At 54.1% G+C, this 13228-nt stretch overlaps 1 protein-coding gene across 2 annotated transcripts in view; it reads right to left on the bottom strand.

The window, feature by feature from the left end:
• GRK5 (G protein-coupled receptor kinase 5) overlaps positions 1–13228 on the bottom strand; it is a 248779-nt gene that overhangs the window by 28348 nt on the left and 207203 nt on the right. For both annotated transcript variants that reach the window (XM_025397143.1, XM_025397144.1), the window contains 2 exons: positions 3953–4053; positions 2115–2207 (listed from right to left, as the gene is read on the bottom strand). In XM_025397143.1, coding sequence (XP_025252928.1) covers positions 2115–2207; positions 3953–4053 — 194 coding nt within the window. The remainder of the gene's footprint in view (positions 1–2114; positions 2208–3952; positions 4054–13228) is intronic.

Below are 13228 nucleotides of genomic sequence, written 5' to 3'. Positions count from 1 at the left end.
TGCTGATGATGGCGGTGATGCTGATGATGGCGGTGATGCTGATGATGGTGATGATGCTAATGATGGAGGTGATGCTGATGATAGCGGTGATGCTGATGATGGCGGTGATGCTGATGATGGCGGTGATGCTGTTGATGGCGGTGATGCTGTTGATGGCGGTGATGCTGATGATGGTGGTGATGCTGATGATAGCGGTGATGCTGATGATGGCGGTGATACTGATGATGGCGGTGATGCTGTTGATGGTGGCGGTGATGCTGTTGATGGTGGTGATGCTGTTGATGGCTGTGATGCTACTGATGGTGGTGATGCTGTTGATGGCGGTGATGCTGATGATGGCGGTGATGCTGTTGATGGCAGTGATGCTGTTGATGGTGGTGATGCTGACGATGGTGGTGATGCTGACGATGGTGGTGATGTTGATGAAGGTGGTGATGCTGATGATGGTGGTGATGTTGATGCAGGTGGTGATGCTGTTGATGGCTGTGATGCTGTTGATGGCATTGATGCTGATGATAGCAGTGATGCTGATGATGGTGGTGATGGTGATGATGGTGATGATGGTGGTGACGGACGCAACAACTGCATTCAGCAGTTTATTTCCTGTGGTCAAATGGCTGAGCTTTGCAGAACACCTGCCTTGTTCCAGCAGGTATTGTGCTTATCTTATCTCCCCCTCAGCCCAAGCCCAAAATGCAGGCACAATCATCCCCATTTTACAAATGAGGACGCTGAGGTGTGGAGACGTGAGTGACCCTTTCTGAGGCCCTTCCTTGGGAAGAGGCAGAGGCGGGACTCGGACCCAGGCTGGGGGCTCTGGTGCCTCCAGTAGATGTCTAGGCCAATCCTTTGCCTCTCAAGCTGTCCTGGAGCCATGGTGTGCCTGTGCAGGGTGGACAGCAGCCATTAAGGAGGCTATCTCTGGTCACGCTGTCATCCCCACCAGTCAGGTGGAGAGAAAGCAGCCATCCATGGCTGCAGAGCCCAGGGCTTTCTGCTGGGTTTCCGGAAGCAGGCAGGGAAGGGCTGTGAACAGGGCTCAGAGGGGCTCCTGGCCTGCAGCTGCCTGAGTGTCTACGGGGGACGCAACCAGCTGTGGGGCTGGCAGACAGCAGTGGATGGCTCCTTTCTCACCAGATGCCCCCAGATGGCTGTGCATGCCAGGCCTCTGGGCTGTGGGAGGGGAGGCTCCCACCCTCATCTGCCAGCTTGGCCCAGCATAGATTTTACACAGGCATCGCCCCGCTCTGCAAATCCTGGGCCAGTGAAGGTGGCAGAGCACTGCGCTGGGGCCTCGTCGGCAGCACTGCTGGCTTCCTGGGTGATGAGCTAAGTCAGGTCCTATGTTCTGCTTCCTCATCTGTCACAGTGGGGACACAACTGCCCAAGTCACAGCCACACATGGGCGAGTACTTTGAAGAGAGTAAGGCGGCAAGCACACAGGAAAAGATGCTTGGTCTCCCCCATTATTAGAGAGACAAGAAAATAAGCAACAAGGAAGCTGCCCTGCTCGCTCACTGGGTAGGAAAACACGGGAACAGTGTTGGTGAAGCTGAGGAGCAGACACTCAGGCACTGTTGCACTGGAGGTCAGGGGCAGCTGTTTTGGATGGCAGCTTAACAGCACTCACAGTTTAAAATCAGGTGCCTTCTGACCCAGAAATTCCTCTGCTAGGAATTTCTCTGGATGTACTTGCAGAAGTACTTAAAGATTTATGTACAAAGCTACTTATTACTTAGGGAGGGCTGCACACAGAAAAATGGAGAACTACCTCAATATCAACCAACAGGGCACTGGTTTAAATCAAGGATGTGCAACTACTCCAAGGAATATGGCAGCTGTTTATTTGCTAGCAGAGAAAGAGTTCCCAAAGACAGTGAAGCAAAAAAGTAAGAACAAGATGCCATTTACGTTTGTGTGAATGTGTGTGTGTGTGTGTGCACTTGAATAAGCATACAGCATTTCTAGAATACACAACTTAATTAACAGGAGGAGTCGGGTTAATTTTGTTTTAACCATGAGCCCATGGGAGGTAACTGATTTTTATGTGAATTCTCAGATGAAAAATGTGTACCCTCTGCCTCCCTGATCTGTATGGGGTGTTGTGGACTCACCTTTCCAACCACTTCCACTGGAGAAAGCGGTCAAAATACATGCTGTCCAGATATTCGTGGAATGGTTCTCCCCTCAGGTACTCGTGGACAGACCTGGCGCAGATGGAACAAGAGGATGAACATTTTATAATCCCGATCTTCAAGCACAGAGGCAAAGCTGTATCCAGCTATGGAAACGCAAGGAAACAGGGCTCTCAACCCATGCAGACGCAGCACGTCTGGCCAGAGGTCCTGCCATTCTACTGAGCGTTGCGTGAACCTGGTCGGTCCTGCCAACACTTGTTGGGCACCTGCCATGTGTTGGGTACTGTTCTAGGTCCTGGGATACAGCTGGGAGCAAAGGCTTGGCATTGTATGTGGGACACAAACAGCGAATAGCAAACATGAAATAAACAATCCCAGAGGTATGTCATCATGAATGAGTTTTGGGGGACTGCGAGGGTAGAGGGGTCTCTCTGAAGAAGGGACCTTAAGCTGAGAACAGACGAAGACTTAACGAGGTGCAGGGAGGGGCTGGGAATCAGGGGTGGTAGGTGGTTGGGGGAAGGGTGGGGCCACAGCCCCTCAGAACTGCAGCTCTGGATCTGGTCTTGGACTAGCAAAGCCACTGGGAGTTTTTTATGCATGCAGCGGAATTTACTGGTCACCCGCTGTGGGCCAGGCGCCAGGTTGAGCCCTGGGATGCTGTGGATCTCTATGGATCTTAGGCCATCAGGGCAGGTTCTGAAGCTGCCTGCAGGTAGCTTCTTTCCTTTAGAAAGTGGCCACGCTGAGTAATCTAGCACAGGCACTTGGGGCCTGGGCAAGGGAGGGGACTACGGCAGGTGGTGCACGTCAGAGGCTGTGTCCTGCCAAACCTGAAAGCCATCGTTGGGAGCCAAGATGGCCATTCCCTCAGGGTCAGGGTCACCAACCAAGACCACACCCACTGTCAGATCTGACTCCTGGGCAGCTCCAAGAGAGCAGCAGCCAAGCTTGCTCTGTCTACCAGGGCCTCTCCCCAGCACCTAACCCAGGGCTTAGTCCCAGGACAGCCCTCCCAGCTCCCCTCTAAGTGTATGCAGGTTGCTATTTTTCTTGTATAAACTCCATGAAAGCCAGGACTGGGTTCTTGTTCACCTTGGTATCCCCTAGCACCCAGCACAGTGCCAGGTACACAGTAGGTACTCAATTGATGTCTGTGGTGCTGAATAAGGGCACACAAAAAGCCTCTAGGCTCATCCAGCTATGTGGGGTAACCTGGCTTTGGAGAGCTTGCACGAGCGTGTGTGTGTGTGTGCACCTGTGTCAGCAAGTGTGTGTGCACTTGTGTGTGTGTGTTTGTACTTGTGTGTGCTCCTCGGTGCTCATGCCTTCAGTGTATGTGTGTGCAGGATGGGGTGGGGTTTAGTTGGTACTCTGCTGGCAGCATGGCCATCGACTCGTCTCACCCCCTGCGGGGTGGATGTGCCACCTGCAGACAAGGTGACAGGGTTCGGCTGAGAAGTGCCCTCTGCATCAGTAGCACTGGCTCTGGTTGGTGGTGGTGGTGGGGGTTGAGGACCCTGGGAAAGATCTCCAAACCACCCAGACAGGGTCAAATGTTTGCACATTCCTCTGTCTCAACAGCCTGGAGAGCCACTTGCTTTCAACGCCCTTAGCAGCAGATGTTTTCTTTGGACTTGGCATCTCGATATCTTTTTCTCTTCATGGGAAGTATACAAACAGTTGGTATAACTTGGCTGACGCTGTCAGGCACGGAAGACCTGCCCCAGTGCCCTGTATGGTCAGGTGGAGAGCTGTGGCATCCCATCTCTGGGCAGCCCAGGGAGGATAGGCCAGGTGGCTGGGGCACTTACTGTGCACAGGCAGAGAAGAGTTCTTTGCACGGCTTCTGCAGGAGCTTCTCCTCCGTCTGGGAGACCAGGTCTCGGCCAACTTGGGCTATGAAAACAGGGGACTGGAAGAAGGAAGGGAAGGGAGGTGGTCAGTGAGGAGCCAGCAGCAGTGCGGCCAGGTTTGCCCACAGGTGTTGGGCCAAGAACCGGCCAGGCTCCAGGTGCTGGTGTACCTGGCAGCCCGTCTCTGCCCCAGCGTGTGACTGGCTGCCCCTCCAGCCTGCACCTGGCTCAGGGCTACCTGGACACTGGTGATCTGGGGAGGTGGCTGAGCTGGAAGGTGGTGAATGAGCCCAGGTTCAGGGTGAGACTTCTGGCTGTGCCACTTACAGGCTGTGTGACCTCATGGAAGTCACTTGGCTTCTCTGAGCCTCATTCCTCATTTGCATAACATTGATAATGACAGTCCCCATGGCCTGGGCATGTAGTCAGAGCTGACAAGGTGTGCAAATGCTCCCAACCATAAGGGGCTATGCAGCATGACCCAGCCCATCATTAAGCCCGCAGCAGGCTTGGTGACGCCCCTTGGCCGTGCTGGGCTTCTTTCCTCCGAGGGCAAAACAGAAGATGGACACCTGCCCAGCCTCGAGGTTCATGTGTGAAAGGGTTTGGATCAGGCCCAGGTGGACAGGCAGGCTCAGGAGGGAGGAGGGGGTCAGGAGGGGAGGGGAGCTGTAGCCCCGGAGCTGCAGGCCTGGGTTTGAATCCCAGATCTGTAACTTGCAGCTGTGGCCTTGGTCTTAACTGCTCAGCCTCACTCTTGTCAGGAAGATGATCGGGAATAGGAATTTCTCTCGGAGCCAATCAATAAAAACTTCAGGTAAGGCATTTGGCCCAGATCTGGCCGTAGTAGCCAGCACGAAACAAACGTCACCCCCATTGTCTCTTTCTCTTTCTAGGTTAAGCTGCTGGCCCGAGTATTTTAAGTTTGAAAGGACATTTCCAAGAGTTGCTGTGTCCTACCCAGGAGGGGCAGCCGCATCTGGAAGGCAGCTCCACCCAGGGCAGGCCTCACCCTACCCCGTCCCCTCCTCCTACCATTCACCCTCTGCCAGCTGTTCCCAGGGGCTGACTCACCAGCTGGGCTTTGAGATGGGTTTTTAATAAATTACAGGGATAATTGAGAAAATTGCTGGGAGTGGGCTCAGAAAGATAGGGTGTGGACACAGCTCTCTCCCAGAAGGATGCTGAAATCTGAAAGCCTTGCCTCCTCTTCCCTACGGGGCTGATTTGCTAAGTCCACCGGATGGTTTCTCAGGGCGGGGAGGTGTCAATCCCCGGGGGTGGAGGGGATGCCCGAGGCGGCAGCTGGCCTGTCCTTCGTGAACGAAATCAGTGGCTTGTTTTCTGTTCCCCATGGTCCTGAATGTCCAAATCCCTTCCTTCCTTCTTTATTTCTTTTCTAGGCCCAGCCCTCTCTGAGGCTCACCCCTGCCCTCAGGGTCTCCCCACTGAGCCAGGCCTGAGAGGCTTTAGCTTCTTGGGGGGCAGCCTGCAGTGCGAATGCAAGCTGCTGTGACAGTGAACACGGCTTACCCAAGTGCAGGCCAAGCCACTCCCACCAAACAGCAGGCTCAGAGCACATTTCCCCGTTACCATCAGCAGCCTGGGTAGCGGCTGCTCTCTCCGACCTGCCTTCCCACTCTGCCTCAGGAGACACAGAAGAGCAACCCACAGAGCACAGGTCACAACTTTTGCAGAAAAGATGCTTGATGTCATGGGAGGAGCCCCAGGCCAAGAGCCAAGAGCCAGGAGCCTGAGCTCTGGCCCGGCCTCCGACCTTGGCCATTTTGTGCCTCCGTCTCACCCTCTGAAACAGGAAGGAACTGCCCCAGAGATGCCCAAAGGGTCCTTTGAGATTTGGACATCGACAAATGGGGGCTTGTGCTTCTAAGACTTAGAGAACTTTCTTGGGAATTCTGGCAGCTGAGTCTCTTGGGAACCCGTACCTCCAGGCTACTTCAGAGCAACTGAATATCACAACAAATCCTGAGGCCCTGGGCAAATCTGCTTCAGGAAGGAGAGCTGATGGCTTGGCCCCCCACAGTCCAGGAGGGCCCAAGGCCTGGCACAGAGCTGGTGCTGGCTGTCTGTTCATGAGCAAGACGATACAACGTGTTGTGCCAGGATATGACCTTGAGCCTGGTGCGAGTCAGCAACGACCAGATAGAGATGTCAGCAGGGTGGGCCATGGGGAGAAACAGAGCGGTTCGAAGGGGGACCTGAGTTGCCCACCTGTGTGCACTGTGCAGGGTTCTGCCTTTGTTTCCACCTAGGGAGGACCCACCCTTACCCACCACAGGCACAGCCTGGTGCCGGGCAGGGGTAGAATTAAAAGAAGAAGATGAAGCCAGGCAGGACTCAGTGGCTCACGCCTGTAATCCCAGCACTTTGGGAGGCCAAGACAAGAGGATTGCTTGAGGCCAAGAGTTTGAACCAGCCTGGGCGACATAGTGACCGCCTATCTCTACCAAAAAAAAAAAAAATTAGCCAAACATGGTGGCTTGCCTGTAGTCTCAGCTACTTGGGAGGCTGAGGCGGGATGCTTCCCTGAGCCCAAGAGGTCGAGGCTGCAGTGAGTCATGATCACACCACTGCACTCTAGCCTGGGCAACAGGGTGAGACCCTGTCTCAGAAAAAAAAAAAGAAAAGAGAAAAAAAAAGAAAAAAGAGATGGAGCCAGTGTGGTTTTGACCTCAAAATACCTTTTCTCCAGTAAGACAGAAATGATATAATATAAGGTATAATATCCTAACAGAAAAGTTCTTATGCCTCTCGGTTGTACTGTACGTGGTAAAGTACAAAACGGGCTGGCTGAAATTCAATGGCTTTCAAAGCTTCTTTCTCCTTGTTTTGTTTGTTTGTTTTAGTGGCAAACTTTTCTCCTCCAAATGAAATTTATTCACAGACCCAATATTTAAAACCTATAAAAATAATTTAATGGGTAACAATGGTTTACATATATCGAAGGCTAACTCTAGTTAGGTCCTGTGCTAAACACATTGCTTCATTAATTCACTGAATCATACCCTGAGGTATCTATTATCATAGTGCCCATTTTGCAGATGAGGAAACTGAGGTTCAAAAAGGTTAAGTAACCCTGAGGTTCTCAGGGTCACCCAGCCAATGAGTGCCTGAGAGGGGATTGGAACCTAGGTTGGGTGTCTAATGAGTGAGATCTGGCTGGAGGGAGTGGGCTGTCTGGGCCACCTGTGCCCCCTCTCACCTTATCCCCTCAGGACCCATGAGATCTGACCCTAGCCCCCCGTACTCTGCAGAGCTCAGCATGAGGACCAGGCTGCTGTTTGGTCCCATAGCAGAGGCAAGTGGCACAGCTCGAGACAATGAGCTCCACGGCTCAGAGAAGGGAGGGGCCGTTGTGAGCTGGGGTCATCTGGGAGAGACTTTATGGAAGACGGAGTAACGGGCAAAGCAGAATTTGACCCTCCTACCTGCAGGCGGGGACAGCCAACTGGACTCCCTTCTCAGCAGATGTGAGAAGGGGCTTGTCCAGGCTCTAGAGCTGACCCAACTGTGTACATGAAGTCACACCACTCTCATACTTTGGACTGGCTGGCGGGGGATCTCTGCCCAAAGGCAAAGCCCTAACAAGGGAGTTAATGAGTGGAAGAAGCAGGGGAGTTTCTCTGCTTGAAGACCCCCCCACGAATGCCTGCCCCTTGTGGCCTTGCACAGCTAAAGCTACCCTGTGGTCAGCCTCAACGTGGGGAGCCAGCCTGGCCCTGCCAGAGTCCACTCTGATGACGGTCAGGGTGACACCCAGCTACCCCTGAAGAGGGCTCCGTGACTATCTTTCTGGGACAGCTGAAGACACCAAGATATGTCCTGGGGACACAGCTGTGTAGCCTGGGGTGCTGGACAGACAGCTGTCTCCCCTCTGGCTGGATGAGAAAGGCCTTGCCTGCCACGAGGAACCGTGGGCTGTGAGGACCCCTCTGGCAATCAGTCCCCAGTGCTGAGCTCCCCAACCACTTCTTTGGTGAAGGACCCTCCCCTTCTGGTCCTCACTGAAGCTGGGGAGAGACAGAGGTGACCTTGAAGCTGGGCGCACTTTGACCCGGTTCCTCTGTATAAAAGCCCCCTTCACCTGGAGGTAAAAGAACCTGCTCTGCCTCCCTGTTGGGATGGGAAATTGACCTTGAATCCTCCTCCTGCAATGGAGGAACCTGGAGCTGCACTGGGCCGGGGGAGCCAAAGCTGCCTGCTGTTCTAGCGAGCAGATCAGACAGAGCTCATGCTGGTCTGCCACTCCCTTCAGGACCCACGACAACTCACCCCTTCTTCCCACCTCATCCCTATGGCCCAGACTCACCCTCTGCTCTATGCCACTGGTTCTGGGGATCCAGGCAGTTCCTGATGTCCGTGATAACCAGAATGTACCTTTTCAGGCAGCAAGAGATGACACTTGCCTGGGATGTTTTCCTGGACACCACAGGGCACTGAGAAAAGCTCTTCCCACCACTTGGAACGTAAGTAGGGCAGACCCTCCACCAAAATGGATGAAGTACGCCTAGGGTGGCTTCGCACCTTCACTCCTCTCTAAGTCCTTCCCCTCCCTTTTGTCCTCATCTCACGCATCCTCTACTGCTGTGACTTTAAACTCTAACATACCACGTATGTCACCTCTCTCATCTTCTGTTCCATCAGAACAGAAAGCTCTGGGATATCCAGGCATGGTGTGGATGACGTATTGCTGACCAGTAATGATTCAACACATGGGAGCCTCGGAATTTTCAAAGATGAGACCGTCGGGGTGGCAGTCTGGTTGGAGAGAAGAGCTAGGGGCCTGTCCTGAAGCTGCGTTTGTATAGCAATGAGTTTAGAGTGAATGGGGTGACTTGCTGGCTAATCCCTTGCCCATAGTACCCCTTGGTACAGCAACTGCACAATGCCTCACCCCTCCCAGGTCAGCTGCAGCTTCACAGGCGCCATCTGTGCTTAACCTGAAGCAGGAAAGATCTGGGGTATTTCAGGTGCTGAGGCAGGCTGGGGAGGAGGGGTGCTGAGGAGGAAGGTAGCGGCCTGGCCTGGGCATGAAGCCACCCCAGTGAGCACCACACTCTGCCCGATCCGGGAAGCATGTGTGGATCACCCACCACACCCAAGGCTGATGCTCAGACGCCCACCCATAGCGGCGTTACAGAGGCGTTACACCCAAGTGCAAGGGCAGACGACAGCCCAACCCCAGCTCTGCCTCTGCCCATTCAGCCAAGGCCCACAGGGCAGGCCATCCACAAGGTGGAGCCATAGCTTCCCTATGCCCCTTCACCCCACCAGCCTGCCAGCCTTCTGGTCCCTAAAGACAGGAGGCCAGGTGGGCACACCTGGAATAATTACCAACTGACTATAATCTCAGACCAGAGCAGTGCGGCCTCTGCAGTAACAACTGAGGGGAAGAAGGGGATCAATTTGGCCAGGCGCAGTGACTCACACCTGTAATCCCAGCACTTTGGGAGGCCGAGGTGGGTGGGTCACCTGAGGTCCGGAGTTCGAGTCCAGCCTGGCCAACATGGTGAAACCCCATCTCTACTAAAAATACAAAAGTTAGCCGGGCGTGGTGGCGCACGCCTGTAATCCCAGCTACTCAGGAGGCTGAGGCATGAGAATCGCTTGAACCCGGGAGGCAGAGGTTGCAGTGAACCGAGATCACTGAGCCACTGCACTCCAACCTGGGCAACAGAGTGAGATGCGGTCTCAAATTTAAAAAAAGAGAGAGAGAGAAAAAAACCAGATCAATTCGAGAGGGAGCCCTGGAGAGGTAATACAGGCCTGGACCTTGAAGGAGAGAGAAGCTGGACTTCTCTCTGGCTCCTGGAGGCTGGAGCCAGCACTGAATAGAAGGGGAGACGCTGCACTGCCTGGAGTCAGAGGGACTAGTGATGATCATGGGAAATAAGCAGGAATGGCTGACAGGGCATGCTGCCGTCGTGTGAGGCTGACCCTCTCCTGGGGCAGCCACCGGTGGCTGAGTCATCAGCCCTGAGGATGACGTCGCCAAGGCGGCTGCACCTGCTCTCCCGGCACTGCTCCCTGCCTCTGCAGCACGAATGACTGACATGAGGAAGGGACATCATTTCCTGCATCAGTGAGAAACTCCAGATGTTTGAGGCTGTGGTTCCCAAAGCATCTCCCTGCATTAACATCCCTTGTTTCAAGTGTCAGAGTGGAGATGCAATCAGCTGTACTTGGCTGGTGTCCTTGGAGGCACCCAGGGATGGAGGGGGACTGAAAGGCCATGAAATCAACTCAGAGCTACACCTGGAGGCCTCCCCAGGAGCCACTAATAATCCTCTGTCCCGTGTCACCCGGGGAACTGTCTGGAAACACAGGCCTGACACTCGTTCAGAATTCAAGAGTGAGACAGTGCAGGAGGAGGGGGAGATCAGAGGACTGTCCAGGAAAGACCCCTCAGGGCTTAGCCCTTCAACCCACTCACGGCACAGATGGGGAAACTGAGAGAAGGGGTCCCCTCCAAGTCACTTGCTGGCCCATGGCAGAGCCAGGATTGGCACCTCCAACTGGGAGGCATGGATCTGGGTGGTATAAGCCCTTAGCCAAGTGTCCTGAGCCAGCCCTCTAGGAAGGACATGGCTTTGGCCTCCTTGGCCCCAGTCCAAACCAGCTGGTCCCCATTTCACAGCTGGGAACACTCACATCCAGCAACCTCAGCCCTGGCATCTCTGCCACCCACTGCCTCCTCTCCATCTCTAGCTGGCTGCCCTGGTTTGGAGGATTCTCTTCTCTTGCTTGGACTACTGAGGAGGCCCCTCACAGGTCTCTGTTATCTTTGCTCTTTCATTTGACACAATGGCCCCTAAAGGAGTTTTTCTGCACCACACAGCATCAGCAGCCTCCATTGCCTATAGGACTAAGTCTAGTGGCTTCTTAGACCTGGCCCCTGACACCCTGCCTGACCTGCTTCCCCTTTCTGTCCTCCTCTCCAGTGCTCTGGCCCCACACTGGCTGTTTCCTGGGCACGCTCCAGCTTTCTGGCTACTAGACCTTCGCTTGGTGCCTTCATTCCTTCCCACCCCTTCATGGCATGTCCAAACCCCACCCAGTCTTTAGGACCTGCTTCCGACGTAACCACATCCAAGATGATCCTCCCAGCAGGCAGGACCTTTCTTCCAGCCCCACCTCCTGGAAACAGCTGCTGCAATCATCCGCATCATCACTGCCATCGCTGTCATTTCTTTTTTCTTTTTCTTTTTTCTTTTTGAGACAGGATCTCACTCTGTCACCCAGGTTGGAGTACAGTAGCACAATCTTGGCTCACTACAAGCTCCACCTCCCAGGTTCAAGTGATTCTCACACCTCAGCCTTCCAAGTAGCTGGGCTCACAGGTGCGTGCCACAATATCCGGCTACTTTTCGTATTTTTAGTAGAGACAGGGTTTCACCACGTTGGCCAGGCTGGTCTCGAACTCCTGGCCTCGAGTGATCCACCTGCCTCAGCCTCCCAAAGTGCTGGGATTACAGGTGTGTGTTACCACGCCTGGCCATCATTGCCTTTTCTTGAGCACCCACTTATGATATGCCAGGTCCTAGGAGCTTTATGTGGAGTGACCTTGTTTAATCTTTTTAAGATAGGTCTTACTATTCTTACTATCCCCACTTTACAGGTACAGAAATAGGCTCAGAAGTAACTTGCTCAAGGGCACATAGTTGGCCTGTGAGCAAAGACAGGATTCAAACTCAGGGAATCTGGCCAGAGAACCTCATCCCTGAGTACCAGCATGTACTCCAAGGACGCCACATTCCTTCCTAGACAGTGTGCAGGAGGATGTGGCGTTGAGGAACAAGCCCTCCCAAGAGGCCCATGGGGGCTGGATAAGGAGGTGCGGTGGACTCTGCGTGTTTTGACCAATGGTGTTTGTATAGTGCTGTCATGCGTCACACACACACGCGCGCACGCTAATGTCCAACATATGCTTCGACAGAGGAAAACATCCCGCTGAGGAGCTCCGCGCTCATGAGCCACGGCTCTGTCAGTGGACAAAAGGTCGGCCCGGGAGACTGTCCGCTCTATCTCCAGACGCAAGCACTTAGGGCTTAATGATGTGTGTATTTTCATATGTGGGCAGCTGACATTCCCCATGTAAACTATTTGCAATTTCCCAACGTGGACAGGCTCAGCTTTCAGGCAAGCTGAGCAGGAGAGAGAGGACACTCTGGAAGAAAGGGGCTCCTGGGGGTCCCCTTCCTTCCACACAAGGGGGCTGCCCTGTCCTGCCGTCACGGGGTGGAGGTCATGGTTTATTGGGGGGGCCACCCTCATTTCTCCTCCAGGGCAGGAACGGAGGAGGGGCACTCCCACAACCATGCCCTGGCCGCCCCTTGACCCTCCTCGAGGGGATCTGCGTCAGCTACGGGAAGCCTGGCGTGGGCGGGGGCAGGGGTGGGAGTCGGGTCTTCAGCAGGAGCCAGGGCTGGAGGCTGCTGTGGGAGCCTGAGGGACGGGCTGGCCCAACAGTCACGGCCCCCGAGAGAGGCAGGCGTTGTGCTGGGCCTTGATGTGGGTTTTCTCATAAATTTTTACTTCTGTTGCTCTCGGGAACAACGCTGTGAGGTGGGGGCTTACTGTTCCAGGGTCACAGATGTGGAAACTGAGCCCTAGAGAGCTCTGTGAAGAGGAGTGTGGTCTCATCCCTGCTCATCGGGATGGAGTGCTGCGGGGCACCAGGTGTGCTATGGGGGTTCCGCAAATGCCCGCGGATGGAACACTTAGTAAGTAGAGGACCTAAGACTCAAATCCAGGCCTGCCCAGTTCCAAACCCTGCAATCTCTCCACTCCGCTTTGCTGAATGAATTGATGATGTTCCTGGCACATAGTAGGTACTCAACATGCTTGTTGGGTAAGCGTGTGTGTGTGCGTACACGCCTGTGAGGATGAGTGTGAATGTTCATAGCAGGAAAGAGGGAGATAGAGAATAACAGGTCTGCCCACCAGAAGGTCCTTTATGGAGTCATCTGGTCCACCTCCTGCCTTTGTAACATGCTGGGCCAATCATAGTACTAAGGAATTTTCTTAATTGAAACCAGAAGGAGGGGCCGTGGCCATCTCAGGCAGAAACTGTAGGAGAGGCCGGGCGCGGTGGCTCAAGCCTGTAATCCCAGCACTTTGGGAGGCCGAGACGGGCGGATCACGAGGTCAGGAGATCGAGACCATCCTGGCTAACACGGTGAAACCCCGTCTCTATTAAGAAATACAAAAAAC

This window comes from Theropithecus gelada, chromosome 9 (genome assembly GCF_003255815.1).
Source record: "Theropithecus gelada isolate Dixy chromosome 9, Tgel_1.0, whole genome shotgun sequence".
NCBI classification, from domain to species: Eukaryota; Metazoa; Chordata; class Mammalia; order Primates; family Cercopithecidae; genus Theropithecus; species Theropithecus gelada.
This window is presented reverse-complemented; position numbering and strand designations above follow the sequence as displayed.